Raw genomic sequence first — 20,421 nt, 5'->3', positions numbered from 1 at the left:
AGGTATGTTCCCCCTATGCCTACTTTCTAGGGTGTTTTTATCATAAATGGGTGTTGAATGCTTTTCCTGCATCTATTGAGATGAACATATGGTTTTTATCCTTCAATTTGTTAATATGGTGTATCACATTGATTTATTTGCGTATACTGAAGAATTCTTGCATTCCTGGCATGAACCCCACTTGATCATGGTGTATGATCCTTTTAATGTGCTGTTGGATTCGGTTTGCTAGTATTTTGTTGAGGTTTTTGCATCTATGTTCATCAGTGATATTGGCCTGTAGTTTTCTTTTTTTGTGACATCTTTGTCTGGTTTTGGTATAAGGGTGATGGTGACCCCGTAGAATAAGTTTGGGAATGTTCCTCCCTCTGCTATATTTTGGAAGAGTTTGAGAACGATAGGAGTTAGCTCTTCTATAAATATTTGATAGAATTCGCTTGTGAAGCCATCTGGTCCTGGGCTTTTGTTTCTTGGAAGATTTTAAATCACAGTCTCAATTTCAGTGCTGATGATTGGTTTGTTTATATTTTCTATTTCTTCCTGGTTCAGGCTCAGAAGGTTGTGCTTTTCTAAGAATTTGTCTATTTCTTCCAGGTTGTCCATTTTATTGGCATATAGTTGCTTGTAGTAATCTCTCATGATCTTTGGATATCTGCAGTGTCAGTTGTTAGCTCTCCTTTTTCATTTCTAATTCTATTGATTTGAGTCTTCTCCCTTGTTTTCTTCATGAGTCTGGCTAATGGTTTATTAATTTTGTTTATCTTCTCAAAGAATCAGGTTTTAGTTTTATTGATCTTTGCTATCGTTTTCTTCATTTCTTTTTCATTTATTTCTGATCTGATCTTTATGATTTCTTTCCTTCTGCTAACTTTGGGGTTTTTTTGTTCTTCTTTCTCTAATTGCTTTAGGTGTAAGGTTAGGTTGTTTATTTGAGATGTTTCTTCTTTCTTTAGGTAGGATTTTATTGCTATAAACTTCCCTCTTAGAACTGCTTTTGCTGCATCCCATAGGTTTTGGGTTGTCGTGTTTTCATTGTCATTTGTTTCTAGGTATTTTTTGATTTCCTCTCTGATATCTTTGGTGATCTCTTGGTTATTTAGTAGTGTATTGTTTAACCTCCATTTGTTTGTTTCTTTTACAGATTTTTCTCCTGTAATTGATATCTAGTCACATAGCATTGTGGCTGGAAAAGATACTTGATATGATTTCAATTTTCTTAAATTTACCAAGGCTTGATTTGTGACCCAAGATATGATCTATCCTGGAGAATGTTCGATGGACACTTGAGAAGAAGGTGTATTCTGTTGTTTTTGGATGGAATGTCCTATAAATATCAATTAAGTGCATCTTGTTTAATGTATCATTTAAAGCTTGTGTTTCTTTATTTATTTTCATTTTGGATGATCTGTCCATTGGTGAAAGTCGGGTGTTAAAGTCCCCTAATACGACTGTCTTACTGTTGATTTCGCCTTTTATGGCTGTTAGCATTTGCCTTATGTCTTGAGGTGCTCCTATGTTGGGTGCATAAATATTTACAATTGTTATATCTTCTTCTTGGATTGATCCCTTGATCATTATGTAGTGTCCTTCTTTGTCTCTTGTAATAGTCTTTATTTTAAAGTCTAATTTGTTTGATATGAGAAGTGCTACTCTGGCTTTCTTTTGATTTCCATTTGCATGGAATATCTTTTTCCATCCCCTCACTTTCAATCTGTATGTGTCCCTAGGGCTGTAGTGGGTCTCTTGTAGACAGCATATATATGGGAGTTGTTTTTGTATCCATTCAGCCAGTCTATGTCTTTTGGTTGGAGCATTTAATCCATTTACATTTAAGGTAGTTATCAACATGTATGTTTCTATTACAATTTCTATTGTAATAGAAATATTCTATTTCTATTACTACAATCAATTACTTGATTTGGGTTTGTTATTGTAGGTTGTTTCCTTCTCTTGTGTTTTCTGACTTGAGAAGTTCCTTTAGCATTTGTTGTAAAGCTGGTTTGGTGGTGATGAATTCTTTTAGCTTTTGCTTCTCTGTATAGGTTTTAATTTCTCTGTTGAATCTGAATGAGATCCTTGCCTGGTAGAGTAATCTTGGTTTTAGGTTTTTCTCTTTCATCACTTTAAATATGTCCTGCCACTCCCTTCTGGCTTGCAGAGTTTCTGCTGAAAGATCATCTGTTAACCTTATAGGGATTCCCTTGTATATATTTGTTTTTTCCCCTTGCTGCTTTTGATATTTTTACTTTGTATTTAATTTTTGATAGTTTGGTTAATATGTGTCTTGGTCTGTTTTTCCTTGGATTTGTCCTGTATGGGACTCTCTGTGTTTCCTGGACTTGATTGACTATTTCCTTTCCCATATTAGCAAAGTTTTCAACTATAATCTCTTCAAATATTTTCTCAGTCCCTTTCTTTTTCTCTTCTTCTTCTGGGACCCCTATAATTTGAATGTTGGTGTGTTTAATGTTGTCCCAGAAGTCTCTGAGCCTGTCCTCAATTCTTTTCATTGTTTTTTTTCTTTATTCAGCTCTGTGGTAGTTATTCCCACTATTTTATCTTCCAGGTCACTTATCCGTTCTTCTGCCTCAGTTATTCCACAATTGATTCCTTGTAGAGAATTTTTAATTCCATTTATTGTGTTGTTTGTTCTTTAGTTCTAGGTCTCTGTTAAACGTTTCTTGTATTTTCTCCATTCTATTTCCAAGATTTTGGATCATCTTTACTATCATTACTCTGAATTCTTTTTCAGGTAGACTGCCTATTTCCTCTTTTTTTGGTTGTTGTTGTACACAGGCCTCTCACTCTTGTGGCCTCTCCCATTGTGGAGCACAGGCTCCAGATGCGCAGGCTCAGCGGCCATGGCTCACAGGCCCAGCCGCTCCACGGCATGTGGTACCTCCCGGACCGGGGCGTGAACCCGTGTCCTCTGCATTGGCAGACGGACTCTCAACCACTGCACCACCAGGGAAGCCCCCTATTGCCTCTTAATTTGTTCGGTCTGGTGGGTTTTTACCTTGCTTCTTCATCTGCTGTGTTTCTCTGTCTTCTCATTTTGCTTAACTTTCTGTGTTTGGGTATCATTTTCACAGGCTGCAGGTTTGTAGTTCCTGTTGTTTTTGTTGTGTGCCCCCAGTGACTTAGGTTGGTTCAGTGGGTTGTGTAGCCTTCCAATTGGAGGGGACTTGTGCCTTTGTTCTGGTGGATGAGGCTGGATCTTGTCTTTCCGGTGGGCAGGACCACGTCCGGTGGTGTGTTCTGGGGTGTCTTTGACCTTATTATGATTTTAGGCAGCCTCTCTGCTAATGGGCTGTGTTGTGTTCCTGTGTTGCTAGTTGTTTGGCATTGGGTGTCCAGCACTGTAGCTTTCTGGTCATTGAGTGGAGCTGTGTCTTAGCGTTGAGATGGAGATCTCTGGAAAAGTTTTCGCCATTTGATATTATGTGCAGGTGGGAGGTCTCTGGTGGACCAATGTCCTGAACTTGGCTCTCCCACCTCAGAGGCACAGGCCTGACACCCAGCTGGAGCACCAAGACCCTTTCAGCCACACGGCTCAGAAGAAAAGGGAGAAGAAGAATGAAACAAACAAATAAACAATAAAATAAAGTTATTAGAATAAAAAGTATTATTAAAAATAAAAATTAAAACGTCATAAAAAAAGAAAGAAAGAAAGAAGAGAGCAACCAAACCAATAAACAATTCCACGAATGATAACAAGTGCTAAAAACTGTACTAAAAAGAACCCCCAAAACGGACAGACAGAACCGTATCACAAAAGGTAAAAACAAAAGTATACAGATAAAATCACACAAAGAATCATACACATACACACTCACAAAAAGAGAAAAATAAAATAAAATATATATCTTGTGGTAAGTCTGAGGTCTTCTGCCAGCATTCAGTAGGTTTTCTGTAGGGGTTGTTCCACATGTAGATGTATTTCTGATGTATTTGTGGGGAGGAAGTTGATCTCCATGTCTTACTCCTCCAGCATCTTGAAGTTCTCTCCAGCCATTATTTCTTTAAATAAGCTTTCTGCCCCTTTCCTATCCTTCTGGACTCTCATTATGTGTATCTTATTTCGTTTGATGGCTTCACATAAGTCTCATATACTTTTTTCACTCTTTTAAATTGTTTTTTCTTTTTGTCCCTCTAGCTGGATAATTTCAAATGACCTCTTTTTGAGTTTTCTGATTATTTCTTCTACATGATTGAATCTTTCATTATGTTCTACCCTGAATTTTTCAGTTCAATCATCATATTCTTTAGCTCCAAGATTTATGTTTGGTTCTTTTTTTATGCTATTTCTTTATTAAAACTTCTCATTTTGTTTACATATTGTTTTCCTGATTTTATTTAGCTGTCCACCTATGTTCTCTGGTGGCTTATTGAATTTCTTTACGATGATTATTTTAAATACTTTGTCCAGTAGTTCACAGATTTTCAGTTCCTTAGGGTTGGTTACAGAGCTTTATTATTTTCCTTTTGGTGGTGTCATGTTTGCCTAACTCTTCATGATCCTTGTAGCTTTGCATTGATGTCTGTGCATCTGAAGGAGCAGACACCTCTTAAAATCTTTAAGGAACTGGTTCTGCCTAGTAAAAGCTTCTCCTACTGGATTTCCAGTATGATGGGACTGTCTCTGGGACTGTGGTCAAACAGGACTGGAGCTGGATTACAGGGCTGCTTTTAGGGTCTGCAGTTGGGTCCATGGTCGGTGGCCTGTTACTGAGGGTGCTGATGGAGTGGCTCCTCCTGTGTTCCTTGGTGGATGGGGCTGGTGGGAGGATCTCAGACAAGTGGGGATGGAGCCAAGTCCACAGAGGAATGTGGCAGCTTTTGAAACTACAGCTGGTACCACACCAGTCAGTGGGCCTGCCACTAGGGCCTTCCTTGTCCAAGCACCCTCCTTGGTCTTGGGTTCCACTGGGATTTCACAGCCTCCTACCTAGTCCCAAGGCTCCTACAAAGGAACTTTTACCCATGGATGGCAGTCAAATCATTGTTTCTGTCTGGGGGAAGGGTGCTGGGGATTTCCTATTCTGCTTTCTGGTCAATGTCATTCTTTAGCTTTATGGTTCTAAAGATTGGCTTCTTCTAGAGTACTCTGAGAAGCCTCAATTTGATATCCCCTAGTGGAATACATTTTAAATTTTATGGAACTCTGAATTGTTTCTTTAGTTGTGAATGTGAAAGTATTAACTTCCTGGAGTTTCCCGGATGTGTTTATTGTTAATAGTAACTGATAAAGTTTCTTCCAATGAGGATCAAGAGCAGGTTTTTTTTTTTATATCTCTTCTAGTAGATGAAATTCCTGGCTAAAGATCATAAAGAGGCATTTTAGGAAGACTTGGTTGAGAGGTGGACTTAACCTGCTGGTGATAGGACTGGGTACGTGTATGAGTCTTCTGAAATATTTTGCCATGTCTATATACAATAGAGTATAATCTAGAATTGGAGATGAAATCCCTAAATTCATGGGCTTTACTAATTCATAGGGGGATAATCAATATGTCCCCAAGGAAGTGGAAAGTATGGCTTCATGAGATCTAGCAGGAGTACAATTGGCCAAGGGAGCACAAGGGTTTCTTAAAATGTTGCTAATTTTAACTTAAGGATGCCATTGGTTCTGTTAACCTCTCTAGGAGATTGAGGCTGGTAAGGACAGTATAGTTTATGAGTAAGGGGCAATGCCTTAGAGAACTCTTTTATGATGGTTCCTGTAAAGTATGTGCCTTGGTCACTGGTATGATCCAGGTTGGAAACACAATAGCAAGCAGCTTTTTAGCAACTGTAAGGACTGTAGATATTCAACCTGGAAATGATTTAACCCATCCTGAAAATAGATTTAAACCTGTTCAAATCTCATGAAGAGTGGAAGCTGGGGGAAAAAACCTATCTGTAGGTGTTCAAAGGGCCTTTGAAACATTTTTCTTGGCTATGTCCCATTTTTACAGTTTTTCCAGGATCATGTTTTTGACAGATGACATACGACCTGGAAATAACCTCAGATGTGTTTTAAACAAAATTGTGGTAATGCATATAACATAAAATACCCATTTTAAGTGTACAGTTCAGTAGTATTACGTATATTTGCACTGTTGTGTAACCAGTCTCCATAACTTTTTATCTTGCAAAACTAACAGTCTGTACTCTTTTTTTTTTTGCAGTACGCGGACCTCTCACTGTTGTGGCCTCTCCCGTTGCGGAGCACAGGCTCCAACGCGCAGGCCCAGTGGCCATGGCTTATGGGCCCAGCCGCTCCGGCATGTGGGATTTTCCCAGACTGGGGCACGAACCCACGTCCCCTGCACCGACAGGCGGACTCTCAACCACTGCGCCACCAGGGAAGCCCAACAGTCTACTTTTTAAACAACTCCTCATTGCCCCATCTCTCCAGCCTCTGGAAACCACCATTCTACTTTTGTTTCTATGAGTTTGACTACTCTAGATACCTCATGTAAGTAAAATCATACAGTATTTATCTTTTGTAACTGGTTTATTTCACTTAGCATAATGTCCTCAGTATTCACCCATGTTGTAATGTGTGTCAGAATTTCCTTCCTTTTTAAGGCTGAGTAATATTCCATTGTATGCATCTACATTTTGTTTATCAATTCATCCTTTTATGAACATTCGGGCTGCTTCCACCTTTGGTTATTGTGAATAATGTTGCAATCAATAGGAGTGTACAAATATATCTTTGAGATCCTGTTTTCAATTCTTTTGGATATATAGTCAAAATTCCTGGATTATACAGTAGTTCTATTTTTTCTTTTCTTTTTTTTTTTGCGGTACATGGGCCTCTCACTGCTGTGCCCTCTCCCGTTGCGGAGCACAGGCTCCGGACACGCAGGCTCAGCGGCCATGGCTCACGGGCCCAGCCGCTCTGCGGCATGTGGCATCCTCCCGGACCAGGGCACGAACCCACGTCCCCTGCACCAGCAGGCGGACTCTCAACCACTGCGCCACCAGGGAAGCCCAGTAGTTCTATTTTTAATTCTTTGAAGAACTGACATACCATTTCCCATAAAGGCTACACCATTTTCATTCTGACCAACAGTGTACAATGGTCTCAAAATTTCCACATCCTTGCCAACACTTGGTTTTTTTCTGTTTTCTTTTTCTTTTAATAGCAAACCCCCTAATAGGTGTGAGGTGGCATCTCATGGTAGTTTGCATTTCCCTAATGATTAGTGATGTTGAGCACCTTTTCATATGCTTCCTGTATGCTTATATATATTTGTATATTTTCTTTGGAGAAATGACTATCAAGTCTTTTTCCCATTTAAATGTCAGGTATTTTTTCCTGTTGAGTTGTAGTTCTTAATGTATTCTGGATATTAATCACATAGCAGATATGCAAATATTTTCCTATTCTATAGGTTGCCTTTCCACTCTATTAATAGTGTCCTTTTATACACAAAAGTTTTAAATTTTGATGTAGTCCAATTTATCTATTTTACTTTTGTTGTCTGTCTTTTGGTATCATATCCAAGAAATCAAGTTCAATATAATGAAGCTTTCCCCTTATGTTTTCATGTAAGAGTTTTATAGTTTTAAGTCTTATGTTTAGGTATTTGATCCATTTTGAGTTAATTTTTGTATACAGTGTAAGGTAAGGGTTCAACTTCATTTATTATTTGCATGTGGATATCTAGTTTTTCCCAACAACAAAAAAATTTTTATTGAAATATAATTGAAGAACAATATTATGTTGGTTTCAGATGCACTAAATAGTGATTTTACATTTGCATACATTATGAAATAATCACCACGATAAGTCTAGTAATCATCTGTTCCCATACAACATTATTACAATAGTATTGACCAAATCCCTTATGCTGTATATTATATCCCCATGGCTTGTTTATTTTATAACTGGAGGGTTGTACCTCTTAATCCCCTTTACTTATTTCAAAACTCCTGCCACCCCAACCAAATTGTTTGAAAAGGTTATCCTTTCCCCATTAAGTAGACTTGGCACCCTTGCTGAATTTCATTATACAATATATGCAAGAGTTTGTTTCTGGGCTATGTATTCTAATCAATTGGTCTGTTTTTATGCCAGCACCACACTGATTTGATTACTGTAGCTATGTAATAAATTTTGAAATCAGGAAATGTGAGAGCTCTAACTTTATTCTTCTTTTTCAAGATTGTTTTGGCTATTTGGGGCTCTTTGAGATTCCATATGAATTTAGGGTGGGTTTTTCTATGTATGCAAAAAAACTGTTGGCATTTTTACCCATATTTTAATTAATGAATTAATTATGCCTATTTTATATTGAACTATAGTGGGCTTACAATATTAGTTTCAACTATACAACATAGTGATTCAATATTTCTATAGATTATACTTCATGTAAAGTTATTATATAATATTGGTCGTATTACCTGTACTGTACATTACATCCTTGTCACTTATTTATTTTATATCTAGTAGTTTGTACCTTCTAATTCCCTTTACCTATATTGTCTCTCCCCACACAACCCTCTCTCCTCTGGTAACAAACAGTTTGTTCTCTACATCTGTGAGTCTATTTCTGAATTGTAATATTTGTTTATTTGTTTTATTTTTTAGATTCCACATATAAGTGAAAACATGAAGTATTTGTTCAACTTATTTCACTAAGCATAATACACTCTAGGTCCATCCATGTTGTCACAAATGGCAAAATTTTATTCTTTTTTTATGGTTGAGTAATATTCCATTATATGTATATTATGTCTGAGTAATATTCCATTACATATATGTATATATATTTATATATACCACATCTTCTTTATCCATTCATCTGTTGATAGATACTTATGTTGCTTCCATATCTTGGCATTCTGCTGTGAACATTGGGGTACATATATCTTTTCAAAGTAGTGTTTTCATTTTCTTTGGATATATACCCAGGAGGGTAATTGCTGGATCATATGGTTGTTCTATTTTTAATTTTTTGAGGAACCTTTGTACTGTTTTCCATAGTGGCTGCACCAATTCACATTCCCGCCAACAGTGTACTAGTGTACCTTTTCTCCATGTCCTTGCCAACACTTATTATTTCTTGTCTTTTTGATGATAGTCATTCTGACAGGTGTGAAGTGGTATCTCATTGTGGTTTTGATTTGCATATCCCTCATGATTAAATGTGTTGAGCATTTTTTCATGTGCCTATTGGCCATCTGTATGTCTTCTCTGGAAAAAAGTCTATTTGGATCCTCTTCATGTTTCATAATCAGGTAGTTTTTATCTTTTCATATTGAGTTGTATGAGTTCTTTATATTTTTTCAATATTAATCCTGTGTTGGATATATCGTTTGTGGCTATCTTCTTTATTCAGTAGATGGGCTTTTCATTTTGTTGATGGTTTCTTTCACTTTACGGAAGCTTTTTAGTTAGATGTAGTCCATTTTTTTGTTTGTTTGTTTTCTTTTCCTAAGGAGACAGATTAAAAAAAAATACCGCTAAAAACTATGTCAAAAAGCATACTGCCTATATTTTCTTTGAAGAATTTTACAGTTTCAGGTTCTTACATTTAGGTTTTTAATCCATTTTGAGTTTATTTTTCTACATGGTGTGAGAAAATGTTCTAATTTTGTTCTTTTACATGTAGCTTTCCAACTATCCCAACACCCTTTGTTGCAGAGACTGGCTTTTCCTCATTATATATTCTTGCCCCCTTCATTGTAGGTTAATTGACCACGTGTGCATGAGTTTATTTCTGGGATTTCTATTCTGTTCCATTGACCTATTTATCTGTTTTTGTGCCAGTACCATACTGTTTGGATTACTCTAGCTTTCTAGTGTAGCCTGAAGCCAGGGAGCATGATACCTCCAGCTTTGTTCTTTTTCTCAAGATTAACTATTTGAGGTCTTTTGTGATTTCATATAAATTTTAGAATTATTTTTCTAGTTATGTGAAAAATGTGTGTTTATTGATAGGAATTGCAATAAATTTGTAGATTGTTTTGAGTAGCTGGGACATTTTAACAATATTAATTCTTCCAATCCATAAACATGGGATATCTTTCCATTTATTTATATTGACTTCTATTGCCTTCATCAATGTGTTATAATTTTCAGAGTATAGGTCTTTCATCTCTTTGGCTAAATTTACTCTTAGGTGTTTTATTCCTTTTGATGCAATTGTAAATGGGATTGTTTTCTTGATTTATATTTCTGATCGTTTATTATCAGTATATAGAAAGGCAACAGACTTCTAAATATTAATTTTGTATCCTGCAACTTTACTGAATTTATTTATTAGTTCTAACAGGTTTTTTTTGTGAAGTCTTTAGGGTTTTTTTTTGTATATAGTATCATGTAATCTGTAAATAGTGACAGCTTTATTTCTTCCCTTCCAATTTGGATACCTTTTCTTTTTCTTGTCTGATTGCTGTCACTAGGACTTCCGATACTATGTTAAATAGGAATGGCAACAGTGGGCATCCTTGTCTTGTTTCTGATCTTGGAGGAAAAGATTTCAGTTTTTTTGGCCAATGAGTATGATGTGAGCGTGGCTTAGTCATGTATGGCCTTTATTATGTTGAGATATGTTCCCTCTATACCCACTTTGTTGAGAGTTTTTATCATGAATGTATGTTGAATTTTGTCAAATGCATTTTATGCATACATGAGATGACCATGTAATTTTTATCCTTTGTTTTGTTAATGTGTTGTATCACATCACTTGATTTGTGAATATGAATTCATCCTTTAATCCATGGAATAAATCTCACTAGATTGTGGTGTAAGATCCTCTTTATGTATTGGTGAATTCAGTTTGCTAATATTGTGTGGAGGATTTTTGCATGTAGTTTATCAATGATATTGGCATGTAATTTTCTTTTTTTTAGTGTCTTTTTCTGTTTCTGGTATCGGGGTAATGCTGGCCTTGTAGAATGAGTTTCAAAGTGTTCTCCCCACATCAACTGTTTGGAGTAGTTTGTGAAGAATAGGTATAACTTTTCCTTAAGTATTTGGTAGAATTTCCATATGAACCTCTCCATATAATGTCATGGAGAGTAGATACCCACCCTACAAATCACATGCGCTCCATCTATTTACCCAGCTCCTTCTGAACCCCTGGCAACCACTGACCTTTTTACTGTCTCTATAGTTTTGCCTTTTTCAGAATGTATATAGTTGGATTCACACAGTATATGGTCTTTTCAGACTGACTTCTGTAACTTAGCAATATGCCTTTAGGATTATTCTATTTATTGCTTGGCTTGGTAGTTCATTTCCTTTTTTTCTTAACCTGAATAATATTCCTATATTATATATATATACACAATATATATGTATTATATAACATATATAGATTCTGTATAATCACAGATATTTCTCCACCTATTGAAAGACATCTTAGTTGTTTCCAGTTTTAGGAGCAATGGGTTTTTGATAGTTCTCATCAAGCTGAGTTAAAATCTCAAACACTTGTCAGATAGCTTATTCACAATTAGACACAAGATTTCTTAGTAGTTAGACTTGAATAGAGAAAGAGGCGGTTGAACAATCTTCTTCAGGTTACAGAAGACCTCTTCACAGTTGAGTTCCCCAGGATAGGGTCTCTTACTGAGGGGAGTGTCAATTCATAAAGAGGTGTTTCTGTCTAATAAAACTTGCACCCATTGTCTGCAAATATTCAGTTAAAACCAGAAATATTCTCAGTTGTCTTTTGTGAGGGGTCTAGGATATGTTTGAATTGTCTTTATCAGAAAAGAAGTTTTTCCTCTCCTGAAATGGGTGTACTCTAAATAATGGACGGTATTTTGGCAAAATTATAACTTATATTTGAAATTTTATGCCTCCTTTTTGATAAGGCTGGGGTAAGTCAATGGAATCCTTTTACAGGCTTCCTTGTTCTTTGAACAAAGTAAATTATCTTACACATTGTATTAAGAACTGAATCAGAAGGGAAATTAAGACCTTTTAAGTGATGTTCCAGAACCAGGGAAAAATAGAAGGGGGTTCCAATGTACTCCAGGGGCATGACTGTCCAGGTATATTATTGTCCTCCTCAGGTGAAGGCGAAAAGGTATTGACTGTCTTGGTCTAGAAACACATTGAAAGAGGCAGAGGAGAGATTCATTAGAGTGAAGCAAGTGGCTTCATGTGGAATTGCTGATAAAATGGCTTTTGGGTAAATTTTTGTCAGGAAGTGAGGTATACCTATTTTACTGATGGCCTTAAGGTCTCGAACAAATCAAAATCCTTGTCTGTTTGGCTTCATTTCTTGCTGGATGAGAGTGTTACAAAGGGAGTGCATGGGAAGACCTTTGTAGAAGGCATTCAACTACACGTTTGAGCTCTTCTTTTGGCATCAAGGGATATTGTGGGAAGTTTGGGTAATGGTTTTGTAGAATGTATCTGAACTTTAATAAGTTCTGCTCCCATTATCTTTACTACATCAGTGAAATTTCTAACTTATAAAGGTCAGATGTTGTGTCAAGACATTTATCTGGAGTATCTATCAAATATAATGCGGAATGTAAAGGTATATTCACACCAGATACAACTGATTATGAATAGAGAGCTCCTCTGAAAACTCAAGAAATAGTCCCTCTGGTGTGCTTCTAATAAACAGTTCTATGTGTAAAGTTAAGTTCTACCTTGTTAGATTGGCAAGTGTGTTGTCACGGAGCAGGAAGGAATGTTTCCAGTCAGAGGGCTCAAGGGTTACGTATAAAGGCTGAGAGACAGGGAAAATCTGTGAATTATTTGAAATACTGATCACGTGTGTGGGACGTTTATGCCAAGGAAGAGGCCGAGCAAAGGTGGCAGGGCTTGTTATAGAAAGAGTAGCAGTTGCATTGATTTTTATTGGAAATGTTCAGGATTTTTAGGAGACTTTGCCCAACTTTTCAGGCTTGTTATTGAACCCTTAGGTTTACTGTGGTAAGAGAGATCCTGCAGGTCCTTTCCTGGGTCAGTCCAGTCTGCTTTGCCATCCAGAAATGAGCATTGGGCAGCTTGACCAATATGTGCATGAGTGATTTGTGTCAAGACAATTCTGGGGCTTATGCACCCAACAGAATGCTAAATTCTTCTCTGAATATTTGCTGGTGTTGTCTGAATTTAGAGACATTTTTACAAATAGCTCTTAATTCAGCTCAGGTCCAAGGTTTAAACTCTGAAGTTGTCTGGTGCATGGGGGTGGATCTTCAGAGGCAGCTAGCATTTTGGGTTCTTGGGAGGTTTGTTGGGCAAAGGCAGGGGACCTGGAAAAGGGGAATTAAAAGATGAGTCAGTGGAATTTCAGAAGGAGAGAGAATGGCAGGAGATGAGGCAGAGGGAGATCTGGGAAAGGCAACTGGAGGACTTAATAGAGAAATAAGTCTAGTTGTTTTTCAAATTGGTCATTAGATTTGGCTAGAGAATTTTTTTTTTTTTTTTTTTTGCGGTATGCGGGCCTCTCACTGTTGTGGCCTCTCCTGTTGCGGAGCACAGGCTCCGGACGTGCAGGCTCAGCAGCCATGGCTCTCGGGCCCAGCCGCTCCGTGGCATGTGGGATCCTCCCGGACCGGGGCATTGGCAGACGGACTGTCAACCACTGCACCACCAGGGAAGCCCCAGAGAATGTTTTAATGAAGCAGCTTTTGATTCAGAGTTTTGTTTGGAAGCCTCCTTATACCAAATCAAAATATGCTGCCCATTGAAACTGAGAAATCTTCTCCCCTTCTTATCGAAGAAGCCTCTCAAACGCACAATTTTGTTCAAGCCAAATCCTCCTTAGTGAAGCTATGAGGAGTTGAGTGAGATGACATGTAAGAAGCAGGCATCTTTCCTGGAAGAGTAGAAGCTCTACATTTAAACTACCCCATAAGAGCTGGCAATGGTGGATAAATGAGGTACTTGTACATCTCATGACTTAGGCCCCAACATGACTTCTCTGAATGCAGACTCCAGAGCCTCCACCACCTGACACCAAAGAGAACACTCTTTCCGGATTAAAGCCAAACTTTCAGGGCAAAAGAAAATCAGGAGAAGAAAACCTCATTTGGTTTTATTGAATACCCACTGCAAAGTGTGTGCAAATGGATGCCAGTCTGATGAGAATGGAGTTCTGCCATTTGCAACAACGTGGATGGACCTAGAGTGTATTCTGCCTAATGAAATTAGTCAGACAGAGAAAGACGTATACTCTATGCTATCACTCATATGTGGAAGCTAAAAAATAAAACAAATAAATGCACAGAATAAAACAGAAACAGACTCACATATAATGAGAACAAAGTAGTGGTTGTCACCAGAGAGAGGGGAGAGAGGAACAAGATAGGGTAGAGGACTGAGAGATTAAAACTACTGTGTATACAGTAAGTAAGGAACAAGGACATATTGTACAGCAGAGGAAAATATACCCATTTTTTGTAATAACGTTAACTGGAATACAATCTATAAAAATATTGAATTATTTTGTTGTACACCAAAAACTAATATTGTAAATCGACTATACTTCAAAAAAACAAAAGAAAAAGAAAGGGATGACCCTATTGACTATACTAGTCAACCTGGATATGTTACTTGAAGTAATATCCAATAAAAAAGATTAAGGAGGGACTTCCCTGGTGGTGCAATGGTTAAGAATCCGTCTGCCAATGCAGGGGACACGGGTTCGAGCCCTGGTCTGGGAAGATCCCACAAGCCACGGAGCAACTAAGCCCATGCACCACAACTACTGAGCCTGTGCTCTGGAGCCCGCGAGCCACAATACTGAAGCCTGCGTGCCACAACTACTGAAGCCCACACGCCAAGAGCCCATGCTCCGCAACAAGAGAAGCCACCGCAACGAGAAGCCCCGCACCACAATGAAGAGCAGTCCCCACTCATCGCAACTAGAGAAAGCCCGCACACAGCAACGAAGACCCAACGCAGCCAAAAATAAATGAATAAAAATAAATAAATAAATTTATTTTTTAAAAAGATTAAGGAAAAATAAGATGTAAGAGGCTTGTAGAAAAAAAAGAGACATACTCTCATTATTTGGAGAGATCTTTATCAGTCAAGCAAGAGAATCTACAGAGAAGTGGTTACAGAAATTACGTAATTTTGCTGGATATCAGACCAATATAAGAGCAAATTATTTCTATATGCTAGTAGTAATGTACAAAACCTATTTGGGATCTTAGAAGTATAAAACACAGAATCTTTAGAATTACAAACTTTTCCAGGACAAGAGAAATATATTAAAAGAATGTAAGAAGAATGAAAACCAGTTGGCCCCTTTGGGAAAATACCACCCCAAACCCAGCAATAAAGTTAAACCATTTGCCAACCTGCTCATTCACAAAGAGGAGGGCGCCTGATCATTGTTCCCCATCCTGTGTTCTGTATCCAACAAAGATTTGTCCACATACAACTACTGGCTAGATTCCCACAAAGGGGCTAGAGCTGCCATCCATAAATGGTCAAACTGGGTAGAGGGTTGTTGTAAACTAGTCTGGACACTAGGTCCAAACCCCTGTAAACAAAACAAATTTAGCAATTACTCTATTAAGGGGGTTGGGGGGAACAGGGGTATGGGCAGTGGTAGGGTGCCCGGAAAAGGATGGCTTTTTAGAGAGAAGTGCTGGCGCTTAGGTTTGAAGCGAATGGGAGGGGGGTAGAGCTGCTTAAGGGTGCCCTCCCTAGAGAAAATCTAAGGAGCAGTCTGGCTGTCGGAAAGCAGACTGTATTTCAAGCGGCTTTTCTTTGCCCGGGTGAGCTTCCTTTCAGGTGTTTTAGTCAGTCACTGATCAGAATTCTGCAGTGCAGCCTGCATCCATAAAGCATCTGTTCATATGATTCTTACGGTGTGTGCAAGGCACACACAGCCAATATCAGAAGACTCTCTCCTGGTCCCCGTTGAGTAGGCCGGGAATTGTGGGAGGCAGTTGATTAAGCGAACAGGCATTTCCGGATCTTGCGTGGAGGACCATGAGGGCGCTGGGGACGCTGGTGAGGACCTGGACTTGGAGAGGGAGGTAGAGGTTGGAGTGGTGAGTCAGGGAAGGGCTCTGGAAGGTGCAAGTCCAGGTTGTCGTCGTGGTGAGGAGAGCGTCTCTCTGGACTGGGGTTGGGGGTCCGAGGGGACGGCTCTGAGGCTTGGCCCAACAGGTGGAAGCCAGACATACATCCAGCCGAGGGGCGGAGCCCAGCGACTGAGACTGCAGCAGCATCTGTCCCAGCCGGCAGGAAGTCGGCGTCAGCATCCGCGTCCTCCTCGTTGACCTCTTCTTGGCAGGCGATCTCTGGGACAGCTGCGCACAAGAATCCCGGCTCCGGGGCCATGTACTCCCCGGGAGGGCTCAGGAGAGCGCCCCGTCCCAGGCCCTGTCCCCACGGGCCTTCCACACCCGGGCCCAGGAGGGCCTCAGGGACCAGCATGAGGATGTGATCACCGAGAGACACTTGCAGCACGGACGTTGGCTCGGACTCCAGCAGCAGGTCGACGTGGTCCAGGGGCACGTGCAGGGCACAGCCGGCGGGCAGGGCCACCACGAAGATGAGCGTGTCCACGGTCGGGGGCCAGGTTAGGTTGTCCAGGCTAGGCGCCGCCCTGGACTTGGACTCGGGGCCCGCGGGCTCCTCCGTTCGCCGGCGCTTGGCAGGGCCCGGTCCTCCGGGATGCGGTCCCCACCGGTCAGCAGGGGAGGCGCTGGGGCTGCGGGGCCGGCTGCCCATCTTCTCAATGTGGCAGCGGGCCTGGGACCTGGCAGAAGGCGAGGAAGGGCTGGGTCCTGCAGGCAGTGACAGATCGGTTTGACAGGGGAGGCCGAAGCAGGGCGGTGGCGCGCAGGACTGCGGGACGAAAGAGGAGCCTTCGGAGCTCTGGGGGCGCCTCTCGGGATCCCTCAGCCCTGGCTTCTAGGGGAGCTGCTGGGCTCGGCTTTGCTTGTGTGAATCTTCAGGCCCTCACGTGGACTGGTTTGCGCAGGAGTGGGCCGAGGATGTTGGGAGCGACGCCGGCGGAACCTGAGTCGCAAAGCATCCTCACGCTAAGCTCCGCCCCCTCCTAGGCTCCGCCCCTAGAAGTGGAGGCCTCTGTGTTGCCCAGTAGCCCTGGCTGTGGTGGATAGTTTACTCTAGAGAAATACTTCCATAGGCCTCAAGGGGGCGGAGCAATCGTGCCGCTCTAGGACTAGGCTTCCTGGGTCGAGTTCCTGGCTTTCCTTGCGTTGACCTCAGATACGGAAAACCTTAACCGGAAAGCTTATTCAAGTCCCACCAGTGGAGCGCTGCACCAGGACAGTGAGATGTAGTTCCCTCGTCCCCTGAGACCTCGCCCTGGAAGTGACCTTTTAACTTCTTTTGGTCCAATAGTGAGGTGATTTTTTTTTAAACATCTTTATTGGGGTATAATTGCTTTACAATGGTGTGTTAGTTTCTGCTTTATAACAAAGTTTATCAGTTATACATATACATATGTTCCCATATCTCTTCCCTCTTGCGTCTGCCTCCCTCCCGCTCTCCCTATCCCACCCCTCCAGGCGGTCACAAAGCACGGAGCCGATATCCCTGTGCCATGCGGCTGCTTCCCACTAGCTATCTACCTTACGTTTGGTAGTGTATATATGTCCATGCCACTCTCTCGCCCTGTCACAGCTCACCCTTCCCCCTCCCCATACCCTCAAGCCCGTTCTCCAGTAGGTCTGTGTCTTTATTCCTGTCTATCCCTAGGTTCTTCATGACATTTTTTTCCCCTTAAATTCCATATATATGTTAGCATACGGTATTTGTCTTCTTCTTTCTGACTTACTTCACTCTGTATGACAGACTCTAGGTCTATCCACGTGAGGTGAATTTTTGGATGACATCCTTAAGCCTCTCCTTGCCTGTGATGTCAGTGACTGTCAGATCCCTGAAGATGGTTGCCAAGAGAAGGTGTGGCTCGACTCCTAACCAGTGTTAATAGGAGAAAACATCCAGTAATGATTCTGGAATGGGTAATACTTTCATGTGGTTTCAGAGGAAGGTGAAACATCTCCCTCCCTGTCCTTTAACCACGTGATTGCTCACTTTGGCCCTTTTTACAAAATAGCTTATATGTTCTCATTCTGAGGGCCACATAGCATTCCTTTGTACTGAATTCCATTTAAATCAGGCTTCTCTCGATGGGTGTTCAAGCTAGTGACCTGTGAGTTGGCAGACACTGGCCTTCTCTGGCCAATTGGTGTAAAATGCAGATTCTTTGCTGCATCGCAGAACCACTGCTCAGAATGCCTGGAGTCATGGGCGTAGGAATTCTCCTTAAGCACCTCCACAAAGATTCTGTTTTGTGAGGAAGTTTAAGATCACTGCATTTGTTTTCATTCAGCATTTGAGGGGTTCAGGAATAGGGCGGTTTATGGTTGAGGTCACATCCCAGCCTGTTAGTGACAGTCATGAAGGGAACTCAAACTTCCTGGGCCTGCCTTGAGGGGTTTCCCCTACACTCCTGTCCTGCATCCACTCTCCTGGCTGCACTTCCGGTGTTTCAGCCATGGGCCAAGAAATTCCCCTGCTTATGTCAGGATGCTGGCTAGGGAACTTATGGGGCTGTACACTGGCATAGGGGGCCCTGCCAGGAACCTGAGTTCTCGTAGCGTGAATGTGGATGCCACTGGCACCTTCCTCTATGTTCCCAGGTGATGGGAGCCGTTGCTGTGCACCTGTTGTTTGGACAGAGGGCTGGGTGGGGAGATGTTGGGGAGCTTGCAGGAAACAACTACTTTTGTCCTGGAGAATTCTGTCGGCGAAGCTTGAATATCCCATGGTCGGGGAATGTTCAACGGGGGCTCCATTCAGGAGAGTGAGTGTGAACATGCTGTGTTTTAGGGGCCAGAAGGAGGAACCCAGACTTGGCCAGGACACAGGGTGGGGCTCGGGGCTGTTGGCCTGGCCAGGGATGGGGCCCTGAATGTGGTGGCTCCTGTCCCAGCCTGCTGCCACCTCTTGTCCACGGCTCTCCTGACCTCAGTAGTCTCACATTTGGGCTCATCATTGTCCTGGGCCCTGTGAATCCTCACTGTGAGCTCCCCTCCCAAGGGAATGTGGTCCTGTCCTGAGACGAAGGCAGTTACCGGGGGCCTGGCACAGTCGCACCTGATTTCCTCCTCTCGTCAGCCCCTTTCTTTCTTTCTTTCTTTTTTTTAATTAGCCGTGCAGCGAGGCCTGCTGGGATCTTAGTTCCCCGACCAGGGATTGAACCCGTCCCCACTGCAGTGAACGCTTGGAGTTCTAACCACTGGACCACCAGGGAATGCCCATGGTCAGGCAGGGGCAAGTCATTTCACCTTTGCCAACCTCAGTTTCCTTACATGTGAAACGGGGAGAATGCCATCTAGTGTGCAGGGGGGTTGTGAGATAATGTATGTAAAATGTTCTTGGAACACAATAAGTGTTTAGTAAATAGTAACTATTTACTGTTTATGATGTTTGTAATCTGTCTTTCCCACTTGACATTGTCAGCCCTGTTCTCATCATCTTGAACAGTGCCTGGCATGTAGCCAACATCCAGTGAATGGTAAACAATATCATTATCATCATCATCACCCTAAAAAGGGGTCTGATATGCTAGAAAGTACTGGTCCAGGTGTTTTCAGGGCATAACATCTATATAATTGAGGAATGGCTTGCCAAGCACCAGATCAGATATCTTTCCTTCTGCCTTATTTTTGTTTACTCTAAGATGTCCAAAGACTGTCAGGATGGATTATCAGGCCTACTCATTGGGCTTTCTTGGTGTCATTCCAACCTGACTATCCAATCAACATGAACTGCTTGAACCACTGTGGGGGCGGAATTAGCAAATAAATCCCGGTTCTGGGTAGGTTACAAGATGGCTGCCAATCGTCCATCTGTTGAATCCTATTCTGCTATCCCCCTAGAATGCATAACTAGCTTTTTTTTTTTTTTTTTAGTGGGCATAACTAGCTTTTAAAAAATTCCTATTTATGTTTATTCACTTTAGGAAAAATACCTGAATACATATTTTAGAATATCTAAACAGCATAGTTAAAGCTGGAGCTCCCTTCAACTCCCCGCAAACTCCCAATCCTGTATTGATGTGACAAGATCCTTTTCTATGGACTTACAAACATAACACAGGGTACTTGTTTTCTTCCCGAATGACAAAGTATTGTGGGTCTTTTTCTGCAATATGTTGGAACTTATTGCTGTTTGGTATTGTCATCCACAAAGTACATTATCCCTCTGTCTTTAATTGGAGAGACGTTTTCCAACATGCAAAACAGGCTTTTACATGAAAATGTTGTATAAGAAAAGGCAGCTTCAAACATCTCTTGTACAGCAACACCTTTGTCTTTGCCTGAAGCAGAATGAGGTACTGGCCCACTCACTCTCTGATTACCTCACAGTAATACTGGTAACTCTGGTATATTATGTTGTGCTTTCTTTACTTCCTGAACATGTTACTGAGTGGTGAATTGCATTGAATTAGTGAT

General features: G+C 41.0%; 1 protein-coding gene across 1 annotated transcript; it reads right to left on the bottom strand.

Annotated features, from left to right (window-relative positions):
* Positions 1 to 15,874: 15,874 nt before the first annotated feature.
* On the bottom strand, positions 15,875 to 16,660 carry LOC309961802 (proline-rich protein 23C-like; the record flags this gene model as incomplete). The annotated part of the gene is made up of 1 exon (XM_082839287.1): positions 15,875 to 16,660. One exon carries the CDS (start codon positions 16,658 to 16,660, stop codon positions 15,875 to 15,877), a length of 786 nt encoding a protein of 261 aa, XP_082695413.1.
* Positions 16,661 to 20,421: the final 3,761 nt, after the last annotated feature.

This window comes from Leucopleurus acutus (assembly GCF_964270905.1).
Source record: "Leucopleurus acutus genome assembly, chromosome: 5".
Classification (NCBI taxonomy): Eukaryota; Metazoa; Chordata; class Mammalia; order Artiodactyla; family Delphinidae; genus Leucopleurus; species Leucopleurus acutus.
The sequence above is the reverse complement of the archived record's forward strand: the minus strand, read 5'-3'. Positions and strand labels throughout refer to the sequence as shown.